Source organism: Centroberyx affinis, unplaced genomic scaffold, assembly GCF_046629955.1.
Source record: "Centroberyx affinis isolate AG114_WGS23_722 - 3 ecotype Tasmania unplaced genomic scaffold, CSIRO-AGI_Caff_v1 ptg002955l_1, whole genome shotgun sequence".
NCBI classification, from domain to species: Eukaryota; Metazoa; Chordata; class Actinopteri; order Beryciformes; family Berycidae; genus Centroberyx; species Centroberyx affinis.
In genome coordinates, this window is record NW_027281070.1 from 361,557 (window position 1) to 376,632 (window position 15,076).

The 15,076-nt window shown below is 41.3% G+C and overlaps 1 protein-coding gene across 1 annotated transcript; it reads left to right on the forward strand.

The window, feature by feature from the left end:
* Nucleotides 1-1,143: 1,143 nt before the first annotated feature.
* Nucleotides 1,144-15,076, forward strand: arhgap25 (Rho GTPase activating protein 25). The gene is made up of 11 exons (XM_071536890.1): nt 1,144-1,547; nt 4,423-4,625; nt 6,758-6,845; nt 7,536-7,649; nt 8,113-8,317; nt 10,049-10,181; nt 10,580-10,653; nt 11,138-11,259; nt 11,869-12,026; nt 12,402-12,955; nt 13,373-15,076. Exons 1-11 carry the CDS (start codon nt 1,484-1,486, stop codon nt 13,572-13,574), a joined length of 1,917 nt encoding a protein of 638 aa, XP_071392991.1. The 5' UTR covers nt 1,144-1,483; the 3' UTR covers nt 13,575-15,076.

Genomic DNA, 15,076 nt, shown 5'->3' on the forward strand with positions numbered 1-15,076 from the left:
CCCCCCGGTGTTTGTCAGTGGTTCAGCATGTGATGGTTTCCCCCCCCACTGCAGCTCCAGTACTGCCACTTCTCAGTCTGTGTTAATAGACGGCCACTAGAGAGAGCTGAAGCTCCGGTGGTCTGCTGCACTTCAGCAGAAAGGCTTTGGTCCTTTATGCCACTGCTGTTTGATACATTCCATTCCCCCTCCAGGTTGGGAAGATCTACTCAGAGTGTAAGGGACAAACTCATCGCCATCAGTGAACTGTAAAACTGATCTTTTACTCACCTGGCACCCAGAAAAAACACAACACAATGCCACTTTTGCTATTGCGAATCCCGCCCAGCAAGGCCTTTCTATGGAATGTATATGGGAGTTGTGCAACGGGACCGTCCCGCATACAGTAGGCTGCCCCCCTTTTGTGGACGTTTTGTTTTGTGGTTATAGATTCTTCTTATACAGCCGATGTCGCGTATGATTTCAGTGGATTGTTCTCTTGCTCAGTTGTGCGATGGTTAGGTTTGTGTTCAGTTGTACATTTGTCTTAGAGAAGGAAAACTGTACTCTTTGATGCTGAAAATGTGCTTTGCCTTGGTTCTATGAAAATTAAACGAAAAGAAAAAAAAAAGATGATGTGCTTTTGCTGTGTGTGACTGGTCTCTTCCCCCTCATTCTTCTTCCCCATTTTGTAATCTGAAATGCACATTGAAATGAATTTCCTGGCTGACTTTATATGTATGGTTCATATTTATAGGACAGATGCATCCACTGTGACATATAGCAGCCAACTGTCTCTTATGCTGTACTGTTTTTAATACTTGTTCTTATACATGAGGGTTAGGTGCCATTGCTTCACTTTGACAGTGTTGAACCATATCAACATGGGATTGAACCAGCAACACTTCAACTTTGGTTCTGAGGTCATTAGATGATACTTTGACTACATAGAATACACATGCATATGCTGAATATGAACTCCATACTGCAGCCTTATATGTCTTATCTGTGCTCTGAAGCAACATGCTTCTGCTTATTGAAGGAGCCAACCCAGTGATGAAAACCACTTCCTGGCGAGAGAGATTGAAAAGAGAGACCAGTGGTTTCTGTGAGACAAGTTGAACATTTCTCATCCGAAAACTCATCGCTACATAAAGCCCCGGAGGCTACACCTTTACGTGAATCAGCCCGGGAGCCTTTTATGCAATGCTCCATCAGAAGGGCTGAACAAGTACGCACATGGAAGTAGAGGCAACATGAGGGGACGTGTTGTGAAGGGCTGAAAAAAAAGAAAAAAAAAAAAAAGAAGAAGAAGAAAGATTAACACACAGGAAGTAGGAAGTGTGATAGAGACAGGTTCTAGTAGTGTGTGACAGCCTGGAGAGGATCTGCGATATCTCTAGTGTGTGCATGCGATCGGTATGCGTGTGTGCGTGTGTGTGTGTGTGTGTGTGTGTGTGTACGCGTGAAATGAAACACTGACCTGTCCTATGAAGCAAGGACAATGTCTCTCAAACTACCTCGCAACTGGGACTTCAGCACCTTCAAGGCCGAGACAGCTAGGATAGGTAAGCCAGAGGATCTGCTGCACTCACTCACTCTCAGCAGCAGGGATGTTGTGCTTTCACACTTCACATTTCTGCTTTACATTTTGGGTGTTTGGCTGATGCTGTCATCCAGAGGGATTTGTGCAACAGCAGAATAAGTTTAAATTCCTAGATTGGCAACATTACAAGCAGAGGGAGTACAAGGATTAAAGCCACAGCACCCACACAGCAGATAATGACAGGGCAAAACTGCCTAAACTCATTTTTCATTTGTCATATTGAGTTTATCCTCCTTTTCAAGCTGATATTGATCTTTTGGATATGAATGCATGATGTGCCTGAATTTTAAGCACCATCACATTTGTGTAAATTGCATGAAAATAGGTTCTTTTAAAGAAAATAAGACAGAAATTAATCATTTTGTGAAAATATTGGTGTGGTGATCATCAACCAGAGCAGTTCAGCCACCATTTTGTGTTTACCACCACATCACATCCGATATAGAGTGAATCTTTTCTATTTAAAACCTAAAGTTAAAACATTAAAGTGTTTTGCTCTTTATTTCTCAAATCACTCAAAAGTGGGTGGGATATGAAGCTGACTGTGTGTGTGTGTGTGTGTGTGTGTGTGTGCGTGTGTGTGTGTGTGTGCACGCGCACAGGTATGTGTGTGTGCATGCACAACTAGATATGTGCAATCATGTCTATTTCAGAGTATAGTGGTTTAGACTGTTACTGTAATAGTGTGCTCACCTGTGTTTGCACAAGTGGAATCAGTGCAGCAACATGCTGTCTCCTCACAGCCATTGCAACATTGTGATAAATGAGGGTTGCACCCGAGCAGCGACTGGAAATGTTCAGCACTAGTCCTGCTATTATTTATGACACGTATCATTTTACACTCATACTCCTCATTTTAGCAATCAGTGTGTTTGCTCAGCATTGTGTCAGGAAGCAGCTGCCTACAGTGAATTCACACCATGTGCTCCATGCCCATTGCATACCTATGCCTATTGAATTACTCTTCTTAGTTTCAGTATGAATGCTTCTCTTCCTGAAAGCTAGTGTTGCTCTTATGATTCTTCAGCAGAGTAAGCAGAATCCCGTCCTTCACAGTAGACATGTTTTGTGCACCAAGGCAATTTTATACCTTGGAACTGGTGTGACGCAGGCTTTTAACAGGAAACTGATGAAATGCCACAGATGTGGTACAGCTCTGAATGTGTAATGTGTGTGTGTGTGTGTGTGTGTGTGTGTGTGTGTGTGTGTGTGTGTGTGTGTGCCTTGCAGACAGCATGAACCTCTCTAGTGACTATGACTACTTTTTCCATTTTTAGATGCCATGGCTCCATGGTGACATTTGCATTATGCCCAGTGTCAATCCTTTCTGCATAAACTTGAAATCTATTACACATTTTCCCACAGACCTGAGTCAAATAGTGTTTGCACTGTTGTGCACTACAGTGTTGGCTTTTAAAATAGTTCAAGTAGCAGATGGGTGGGGTTTGCCACACAGGACAATACTATGACAGTCAGAAGTTAGACAGTCATAGACAAGTCAATGTGACAGTGTAGAAGTCAATTTAATATGCTTTTCTTTGGATGACAACTTACCTGAGTCAATAATTTGCTTCTCCATGCAGGTTAAAACTAACTTGTTAATAAAACTTTCTAATATTATTTCATCCAGGATTGGATTACTACACATTATTACAGTATATAGAAACAAAACCCAAAATACACATACATAAATAAATAAGGCAGCCCTCTACATCAAAGTGAACAATGCCCCCATACATTTGGTGCAAAACTCTGAATGTCAATCTGCCCTTACTGATGCGACATTGTCCAACTTTACGTAAAAGTGTTGCACTTGACGTAAATTCCAGTTGGTGGTAGATGTAGAAAGTGTGTTTGAGCTGCTGTGGAGAATCTGAGGCCAGTTTAAAGCTCTGTGTTGGTCTGGCGTGGGTGTGGTGTCACATCCACCTCTGTGTGTGGGCCCGCGGTTCCTCAACAGCGCTTTAACTTTCCACTAATCAGGGGAGGGCGACGCTATTAAAATTAGACCAAAGAGCCTGTCGAACTTCTAGGTGGAGACCTTCAAAGTGTCGCCGGCCCTCCGGCGATGATGTGGCAGCTTCCTGTTTACGCAGCATGGGCCCTTCTTCTTCTCTTCTCCCCTCTCATCTTGCCTAACAGGCCACGGTGAATTTAAGAACAACTGAGCGACTGCGCTCAATCGTAATCCCACCATCTCTCCAGGCCCACCGCCGTGCGTGTCGCCCCGACCGTCTGCGTCTGTCTCCCCCATCACTGGGCCACGTACACCTCTGGCTCTGCTCTTTCATCACTCCATTAAACCATCCCCATCCACTCTCTCCCAGTCACAGAACGAACTACATGAAATCAAAAGTGTTTACACATTATCAATGGATGGTGGCATTCTCTAGAGATATCATAACAGAATGAAACAGTCATTTTTGTACCAGTCTTCAGCTCAAGTTGAGACTGCGCTGTACTTCATCACAGTGACCTTTTCCCATTTAGTACAGCTTATTGTTTCATGGCCAGTCTATTTGTAGGTCACTATGTTTGTCTGGAACAATCACTGCTGTAATCTTAGAGCATGCACCTTCTACAGGAAGCAGGTCAGGTCAGACAGTGGCTAGCAGTTTCCTTTTAGGGCCACTGCAGAGCACAATCACACTGAAACTGCATCTGCGGGAACAATAACACACTGCAGGCCTCAGCCTCGAGCGACTGATGCATATTCATATCAACTAAAAGAGGAAGTTGAGCAGTGCTGATGTTTTGGTAATGTCCAGTTCAGTTCATGGCATAGCACTTTGCTAATGTGACCCCACTAACATTTACCCACCTGCTGTGTTTGGCAGCGCGGTCCAAGAGTGTGATGCCCGGCGAGGGAAGCCCAGGCTCGGGCGCGCCGGGCTCCCCCAGGTCCATGGAGAGGCCGCTGAGGGCCGGCTGGCTGAAGAAGCAGCAGAGGTCCATCGTCAAGAACTGGCAGCAGCGCTACTTCGTCCTGAGAGGAAGCACTCTGACCTACCACAAAGATGACAAGGAGAGCACCGTGCAGGTGGGCACAGGGAATCTGGTTTAGTTCAGTTTAGACATTATGATTATGATTATTGTGTTAAAACCTGGATGAAATTCTTTGGCATTTATTGGCATGACATACCGTACATGTGTACATATTGCCAGAGCAATTCACACATCTCAAAATTAACAGACTACTCCGACTTTTTGGAAGTTTAGTCCTTTGGTCACCTTCATCAATATCTGATGAGAGGACTGGCACCAAAATCATCTCTGTGTCTCTGGTGGATTGCTCGTTCCAGTGCGCATGCTAACGCTTTAGCATACAGTATGTGATCGTAGGCAATTAGCATTATATTAAGTATGAAGAAAAACCAACAACAATTTTGGATTAGTAAAAGGTTTTACTAATCCAAAATTGTTGTTGGTTTTGTATAGGCAAAACAAAATCTCAGTCTTCATCATTAATGAAGTCCATTATGCATCAACAGCACAAACAACTTCACACACTTGCTGCACTATAAACCACTGCTGCAAACATTTCCAGGAACATTTCACACCCATCATGCCTGGACACCAAATCACATGAGATTAGTGGAAAGTGGAGGATTGAGAAGCCTGTAATCACCATTCTAGCTGTTGTCAATCATGAATTCAATTAATTACTGGCTGCATACCTAACTAGGCTAACCTACGTATGAACATGAAGCAGCCAGGAAGAATACAGAAGCTGCAAAACCTCTCTTTCAACTTTCACTTGGCTAGTTGAAAGGTAAACTACAGAATCCTTTACATTTTACAATTGCTCATATTCATTAGCAACTTTATTTGCAGACACTAAAGTTGCCTTGCCTTTGGCCTTGAGTCTATGCATCACTTCTTTATTTTTAGTTATTTCTTTAGCCTATATGTAATTCTAAGAAAAAGGTGTACATGTCATGCATTTATAATGTGTATTTGATATTCCACGTTGGAACAAAACCGGCCGGGCCTATGGCACTTTAAATATGCCAGTGTTGAATAAGCCCAGCTATTGGCTGCAGGATTAATTGAGTGTGATAGGGCCTCTTCATCAGTATTTGCAGTCAGCTTGGTGATGGTAATGGGAAACGTTTTGTCCCGTTTTGCTTATCCATTCTCCTCCTTTCCTCTCCTCATTTCCTCCAATTTACTTCCTGGTTGGAAATGAGTGGCAGTGAGGGAGGAAAGGAAAGGAGCAGTATAGGGAAGAGTTTACACCCAGTGTCTCGCTCAGGGACACTTAAGCAGGGTGGGCGCCGGCGGACACTGGGGTTCCAGCCTGGTTCCTCTGGTTTAAGGACGGCCTCTTAACCACTGGGCCACCCTGGTGCCACCAAATTATCAAGATTGACACAAAAGTCCAAGAGTCATTTCTACTGTCTTTCTTGGTCTTAAAACAGACAGAGGAGTGGGAGTAGAAGGGGAGAAAGGGGAAGTGAAAACACATGCGGTTTGATAAACGGTGCTCGAAGAACAGGAATAGAGGCGCTACCCTAAATGGATAGAAGGTCAATACAGTGACAAAGAGGTGTATTGTGTAGCCTTTCCCAGTCAGCTGTATGACTGATAAAGACCCTTATGATGCAAAATGTCAAATTTCTAACACCACAATAAAAGAACCATTTGAGTGTGTTAGGCCTATTCATTCCTATGAAAATACATGTTGCCGTTACTGCACTGAGAGGGCATTGGCTGTATGGATCTCCTCATATTTTTATTCCCTGCCAAGGCCTAGATAAAGCCAAACTGAAGGCTAAAACCCATAGAGATAAAGGGAAAAGGCTAAAAAAAGGCTGTGTCTTGGACCAGTGGTTCCCAGAAAACTTTGAGATGGTTCCCTGGGGTCCTCAGGAAATTTCTGTGCAAGAATTCTGATAGTAAGTTAACTCTGTCCACTGTTATCTCCCTAAAGCCTAAAGGAGATATGTAGCTCTCTAATAAATCTTATTTAACAACAAAATCTTCATCATAATAACAGATTATCCTCAAATGGTGGTCCATGACTGAATGCATATCTTTGTGAGGGTCCATGACAAGAAAAAGTTTGGGGACCCATGTTTCGGACAGTGGTCCTATGTGTCTTCTTGTGATGTGAAGTAAAATGTCAGTGTGTGTGTGTGTTTGTGTGTGTGTGTCTCTTTCTCTCTGCAGGGAGTCATCCAGCTGAGGTTCAGTAAAGTTAATGAGGTCCCTCTGAACTCAGATGACCCTGGGAAGTACCTCTTTGAGATCATACCACGTAAGCACAGAGGCCGCACTGTATTTTGAAGGACACTGAATTTAGGCTTTGAATAAAAAGTTATTCCAATTCTTTATAGGACAGTTTGGTCTGTATTAGTGATCATTCAGTACTGCCTGCAGTCACAAGAAACAAAAAAGAAGTTGTGGTTTCCTGATTTCTGGTTTTAGGACACTGTCCATGTGCAAAAATACTGATTGTGCTGTCCTTGGCTTTAAAAATAACTTCTATGTAATTTCTTAAAATAAGTGGTATTCCTCTTTACATGTCTTTCTCTTTTTGCCAAATTTTCTCTCTACCTCTATTTTGTCCTTCATGTCATCTCTTTGTCTTTTTCATGTCTTTTTCACCCACATGTTTACATGCCTCGCTGAAAAACAGATCCTCTAACAGATAATCTGTGCCAGTGTTTTTTAACTATGGCTCTGGACACAAAATGGCCGTCTGTGTGACAAAAATGCTTATCTGCATCAAGATTCCCACTTGGCTCCCACATGGATAGCAACCACAATCTTCTCTAAGTTTCCACTAAATGTTGTTTTTGTTTCACCAGCACACCACTAATCCAAGAATACTTATCTGTTTTTAAGTGACCCAGGTTGAAAAAGTTATGACTCCCAGCTCTATGCCTATGTGACTGTGTGTTGTTAGTCCTCCGGGCTGATCCACTCTGTGTTGTGTGTTTTGCAGGTACTACTGGAGACAGAGAGCGCTGTCCCTATGTGTTCATGGCAAACTCCCAGAGTGACATGGAGGAGTGGGTCCGTGCTCTGCGCAGGGTCATCGGCGTTCCTACTAGTGGAGGTTCGGTATTAACTGAAACTGTAATGGAAACTGAAACTAGGCATGACACAGCAACTATTTGACTGGGCTTATTTAAATGATTCAGGTCATTGAACATCCAAAGTTTGGGTTTATTCACATACTATATGTTGGCTTGTAGATGGGAAATATACTTTTAAGAGCTTTCTTTTTTAATGTAAACACACCTTTTACAGCCACAGAAAAAGTGTATCAAAATATATCTGTATCTCATGTTTAGTTACATACTTGCAGTGTGTATATCAAAGCTCAGACAATAACTTTCAGTGAAAAAACATAACCTCATTCCAACAAATCACTGTGCAAACAAAGCCAGTCAGTGTTTCAAGAGTGGGCATCATAATACAATTACTTAATGGATCTTGTAAAAAAAAACACTGAAAATGGCCTCATCATTACATCATTAGCACCAGATGTCAGCTTTTGCCCCTCTGCCTCTCTGCAGTGTTTGGAAAGGGTCTCTTAGAGACAGTAACATACGAGCAGCGCTTCGGGCCGCACATGGTGCCAATCCTGGTGCAGAAGTGTGCCGAGTACATCAGAGAGCATGGTCTGAATGAGGAGGGCATCTTCCGCCTCCCGGGCCAGGACAACACAGTCAAGCAGTTCAGAGACGCCTTTGATGCAGGAGAGAGGCCGTCCTTCCCAAGGTAATACAGTCAAGTTGTGATGGCCAATGTACAGACTAGGGTTACTTTTACAACTTGTAGTAGTAGTAGTTGTAGCAGTAATAGTGATTTTAGTAATAGTAGTAGTAATAGTAGAGTTTAGAGGATTTTCCACCCTGACAAGAATGAAATTCTGGGGGAAATTAGATTTTTTTTTTTAAACATTTTTGGCCATGATATTGGTCAAATTCAAAGATATCAGTATCAGCCGCCTTCAAAAGCCCATATCATATAATACAGATGTGGGTGTAATCCTTTCATAGTCGGAGCATATGAACCGCTATACCACACTAATAGTTTTAGAATGGTGGACATCTGCACTCAAAGAGCTCCATTCTGAAGGAAGATATCCACTATTTGAAAAGATAATTACTGGCATGCAAGTAAAACTCAGGATTGGATATTTTTTCAGTTTTAAGTTGTCAGCCATCTCAACCTCTTTACTTGCACACAGTGTAAATATTTTAAAGGATACGATTGTCTGTGTTTTTTTATATTGAAAAATGTACATGAGATATAATTTTTACTAGGTAACATTTTTCTTTTCAAATGTACTGTGTTGCATTTTTTTTAATCCAGCAGTTCAAACACACCAGGAATACTCGATCAAGTAAAATATAAAGTGTTGGGTTTTTTTTTTTTTACAAAAAAAGATCATCATGGAGCAGTAGAGTCACAAATCTCACACACTGTTGAAAACTATCCTTGATTTCAAATCTTCTTTTAACCTGGTCTGCCAATATAAGAGCCTGGCCCAAGTGGGTCACTGCTATGCAATAAGAAAAGCGATCTAACCTCAATCAACTGACAATGTAGGTTTCTCTGTGTGCAAGGAAAGATGAGAGAGATGAAGAGAGGATGATAGTGCAGAGGCTGATAGACTTCTCCGCTCTGAGCTGAAGGCAACACCACATCCTGTTCTGGCAGGCACGGGAGGAGGCCCGCATTACTCAACATCACAATACGTTCTTCTGACAGAGCACTGTTGATGAAAAAACATCCATTACACCTAAAATGTTTGTAAGCTAATGTGACCAGAGTTGTGAGAAAAAAAGAGCACTGACTATTAGGATTAAAACCGAGATATTAGAATGTAAAAAGACCATATGTTTACTCTACATCTAACCAACAAAATACCTTGTGCTCAGGTTAAACAGTGCAGACAGTGCAAAACAGTTCTTGGCAGGGTGGAAAAGCCTCCGAGACAACATGTAGATCATGAGACACTAAAACTATTGAACTGTTGAAACCCAGCATGATAACAAAAATAAAACTTATGATAATAATAAACAGCAACATATTCATGAATATGTATGTAGAATCTGATCAAAATGTTGCATTAGAATCATTTCTGGCCAAGGGCTTCCACAGACTAATATAGTACTGATCAATTATATAATAAATATTTAATCAGGCAAATTGCATCACATCTATGTTGAGACTACTTTTCAGGTTGGACTGACATCTGCTGGTCAAAAGCATGCTATTGCAATTGCAATCTGCTATTGGCTGATCCTGGTTACCTGTGATGTAGGTTACCTCTTTTGTCATGGTTTGTCATGGATCAGCCAGTTGCAACCATGATCCACCAATAGCAGATTTAATTTCATTTTTTTTTTAACCAGTAGATGTTCTGTGTTTTCTGTTTTCCCTTTAAGGGTTTAAGGGTTTAAGGGAGTGATTAATGGTTGTTTTCTGTGTTGTTGTCCGCAGTGACACAGATGTCCACACGGTGGCTTCACTGCTCAAGCTGTACCTGAGGGAGCTGCCTCAGCCAGTGGTGCCCTGGACTCAGTACCAAGACTTCCTGGACTGCACCTACATGCTGGACCCCAACAGCACATCAGTATGGTTACATACTTACTATAATTAGGGGCCTGCCAGCTCTGCTGCTGTTTAAAACTTAAAAAAAAACATATAAAATCAACAACTGTAATTTTCTGAGGTCCCAAATAAGACAAAACTTTTATACACTGGTACCTATACTTAATTATGAAATCCACCACTGTTATCAAAAACTGTAAAACTAATTAAGTCTAACTAGTCCCACATACTTTGCACAAATTACATGAAAATCACTACAGAGCATCATTAAACATGCACAAATGAAATTATTGTGGGGTTTTTAATTTGATCAAAATTTGAGCCCACAGCTCAACATACAACTACATACACTAATGTGTATGTAGGAGTATTCCCTTGAATTTGTGTGTCCTTTGATCTCTTGCACCTGTGTCTTCTCAGGGTCAAGAAAAGTTGGAGAAACAAATCTCTCTTCTTCCCAGAGTCAACTACAACCTTCTCAGTTATATCTGCCGGTGAGTACTGCACCCAAAGCGCAGGGGACAAAAAACATTAAAGCAGTTGTTCAACTGGAATTCTATCCGACCAGGTGGATAATTACATTCACCTGGCATCCCAGGTCTAAATCAGTCCCTATTAGATGACTACAATGAAAGCCAGAAGTCCCGAGCTGGGAACCACTGCATTAAAGGGACACAAAAAATGTCATTATGTATCTTATTTCACACATATCACAAAACGATACACTGTTGCACAATATCATTTGATTTCAGAGAGTGCAGAGCATAAGGAGTTTGAATTTCTCTGAAAATCGATCTAGCTGAATTAACTGAAACAAAGTTAAGGACAGAGAAGAGTTCATGTGTACCATGGCAAGTGGCCTAATGTAAAAAAAAACGAAACAAAAAAAACCCAAACTGTTTTTGATGAGTCACCAGGTCCAAGGCATACTGTACTGTATGGGTTGACCATGCTAATCACGTACTTTTTGTTTTGCAGGTTCTTGTTTGAGGTGCAGCTGAACTCCAAGGTGAATAAGATGAGTGTGGAGAACTTGGCTACAGTGATGGGGATCAACCTGCTCAAGCCTCAGATTGAAGACCCCATCACTGTGATGAAGGGTGAGAACACTTCGCTCATGTTGTACCGTGACCCAACAAGAGCAGAGTGCTGTGCAAAGCTGCAGTTCTTTGAGGGCTGGCAGATGTGTTGTTGAAAAGATAAATGAGGGATTGTGTTATATCATGACCTTGTGATTATAAGGCTGCATCTGACATTTAGTCCATTTAGTTCGAGTTATATATACAATCTTGTTTTCCTATATGGAGTATGAAAACTTTAACAATCTGTTAATTACCTGGAATCCAAATGGTGAGTGACTGCTGAGTAAATACAACAAATTTTCTAACATTGAGGTCATTATGTGCATTTTTAACATGTGAATACCTCCCTTCTCCTCGTGTTTAGACACTATATTAAGTACAATGAAACAGCCTTTTAGAAAGGTACTACACTACTAATACTACATAGGTTACAATGTGCTGAACAGGACAAAATCACATTGAAAAGAGCAAAGACATAACCCTAACCCTAACAACTGTGAAACCAGCACTGATCCTGCTTTGTCGAATTTTTAAAAGACAGTGAATGTGCAACACAAGTGATTTGCTTAATGACCTGAAAACAAGACACTCTGTGTGTTAACATTTTTTGTCTGTTTTCCTACGCAGCGACTCCCCAGATCCAGAAGCTGATGACGGTGATGATCAGACAGCATGAGGCTCTGTTTCCTCCCTCTAAAGACGTGCTTCCCTCCCCTCCTGCAAAGAAGGCTGAAAGCAAGAAGAAGACAGCTCCTCGTAGCTTCGTAGGCTGGGAGTCCGCAGAGGTATGAGTATCTAACAATTACATTCAGGCTGTGTCACACCAGGAAATGCTTTGAGCTGACCTTCCAAGATCATGAATGGCATTTTCATGAGTGAATGAAAAAAATAAATCATTGCCATTTAGACTTTTTATTTATATTTTAACCATTTTAACCATTCCTTCTCTGCCATTCAAGTTTACCAGCTAACTTGCACTCCAAAAAACTGAGGTTCTTTGACCCATTGAGGTTCAACTCAACCAATGAGATTATTTCTGCCTCCAGAGCAGCTCTGCCTCTGAGAAATGTTTGTATAACTAAAATTCCAATCTGTGCATTAAAAACGTCTATGTAACAAGCATATCTGTAATTTAATCTCCAACTATCTATTTGCCCCAGATGGGTGATACCTCTCTGTCTGAGTCTCCAGAGGAGGAAGACGACAATGACAGTCCAGGGCCAGACGGAGGAGACTGCAGCCCCCAAAACGTCCAAGAGCCCCTCTCACCTTCGTCAGACTCTTGGCTAGAAAGTCCCCGCAAACGCACCCAGACCCTGCCCAGCTTCAACTGCCCCGTCACTGGGATAGCAGCCAAGGCCGAGGCCGTGAACCGGTGGAGTCGCATCCAGGAGACCGTGGAGGAGAAGAGCGGGACGTTTTCGGAGGACATCTTTAAGATCCTGGACCTCCAGAGGTCTTCGCTGTTCGGCGGTGCTCAGACGACCAGCAAGGAGGATAGGTCCACGGCCCGGAGAGGAAGTGACACCACAGCTTCTTATGCTGATGGTTCCTCTAAACCCAGCAATGACTCCCAGCTGTCTCAGACATTGTCTGATCAACCAAGTGTAGTCCAGTCCCTGCCCCTGACAGTGGTTGGATCAGGTCACCAGTCAAACAACAGGTCTGAAAAACAGAAAGACGGCCAGCAGCACTCACAACAGCTCATTGACAGGTGAGTTCAACTGTACTGTAATCGACAACATGCTAACTGTATTTTCCATGAAGATTTACTTCATACAGGTAACATGAAGAGGATTGCCTTAAACACAGTGACTGACTTGCTACACACACTTTACATACAGTCCCTTATCTCCACTATTACGTAGAGGACACACTCTTTGATAAAAAATCTGTAGTGATACCTACTCGTACAAAATGATTTGATAGCACAAAATTAAAAAAAAAAAAAGTTATGGAGCTTTTTCACAGAGCAAGGTAACTTACATCCTTGGTTGACAAAGTGCTAACATTTTTACAGACTGGATATTTTTTATTTTAGAACTTTTGATGATGATGAACTCCATTTGAATGATGATTCAGTTGCATTTTGGGAACTCTTCTCATATCTGAACCCTCTGTCCTCTTGCAGTCTGCAGCAGAAGAACAAGGAGCTGAACACCACAGTGGCTGAGCTTCAGTCTGCTCTGGAGGCAGAGCGCCGCCAGGTGAGCGCTCTGGGGATCTGCCTGAGGAATGCCGAGCGCAGCCGGGACGAGGCCCAGAGGCGCAACCAGGAGCTGCAAAGAGACATCGAGCAGTTCCTCACCAAAGAGCCACGAGCTCCCACCTAGAAGTAACTTTCAGACTCAACAGAATAAGGATTTGTGACTCTGTTAGTCTTTAAAAGAGCTCATTTCACAGAGACTGGTTATGGAACATACTGTCATCCTCCAATGGGGATATTTGTTCCCATGTGAGCTTAGTTTTTGGCTCATTTGTCTGTGCCTATCAAGACAGTCAGTTGAGAGGCTATTGATCTAAATAGGCTTTCGATATCAGTGTGCAATTCACATTAAAGACAACACAGGCACGCTTCTGGGAGGAGTGATCTTGCTGTATATGAATTTCCTTCATTTGGTGTAGTTGTAACATGGAGGAAAGGAGGTGCCACACTTGGAAATATTCAAATTACATGAAGATGAATTATTTACAAAATCGTATGGTCATATTGGAACTTGAAAATGCAAGAGATTAATTTCCATGGGAATTCAAGGCTGGATGGAGACTCAGATTAGATCAAAGTCTCCTGGAGTGTTTGATCAGAGGTGGACTGAACTGAATTATGTTATTTGTTAATAATTATTATGTGTAATATATGGAGTAGAATGGTCTATATTGTTTCATGTTTAATTTTGGTGGTAAATTAATAAAGCAACACAAATCTGAGTTTTAATTGATAGATAAAATATTATATTACACCATAATCCTATACCACAAATATACTGTACATGTACATCCAGTACAGATGAATGACATAAACATGAGTGCAACATTTCTGTATTGTGACTTTAGAACTTGCAATGAATAACCATAGGCTTTTAGAAACAAATTAATTGCCTAAATATGAAACAACAGATTGTGATAGTGGCTTGAAACAAAGTGGACATTAGTGCTTGATGGTTGGATTGTTGGGATGCCTTCCAGGGTTAATCCAATATATCAGGTCTTGTATTAAAAATGAGATATCAGTGTTGGATATGATGCAGTTTCTTTGATTACATATTTATTGTAGAATTGATCAATATTACACTGGTTGTCTATGGAAGCCCTTAACTAGCCCTGAACTAATTTAACACATTATTATTAGGCTATTATTAATATTAATATTGTCCAGGTTTTTGGAGAGTTTTAGTTTCCCATGGTTGCTGTTTCAGAGGTTTTTCCATCCTGTCAAGAATAAAATTCTGGGGGAAACACAGAATACTTGTAATTCCTTTTTAATTTTCGGACATGAAAATGATCAAATTTAAAGATACTGAATATTGGCACAGAATATCAGCTATCGGAAGTTTAGTTTAGTTTAGTTTAGTTTAGTTTATTTTGATAATTGTATAATGAAAAAAAAACATTGTCAAGGATTACACAATAAAGTCAAAGACGTATTTCCTTTGTGGACCTGGTTGTAAAAGAAACGTGGTGGAAGGGTGAATGGCAGCATATATTAACATTAATAAAACATTAAAAGTAGAAATTAAAATGCAATTATTTTACATAATGCTACAGAAGATTCAGTATAGAAGTTATCAACTAAAACTACAACAGTTAAGAAAGAGTACAGATTTCATGTAACAGT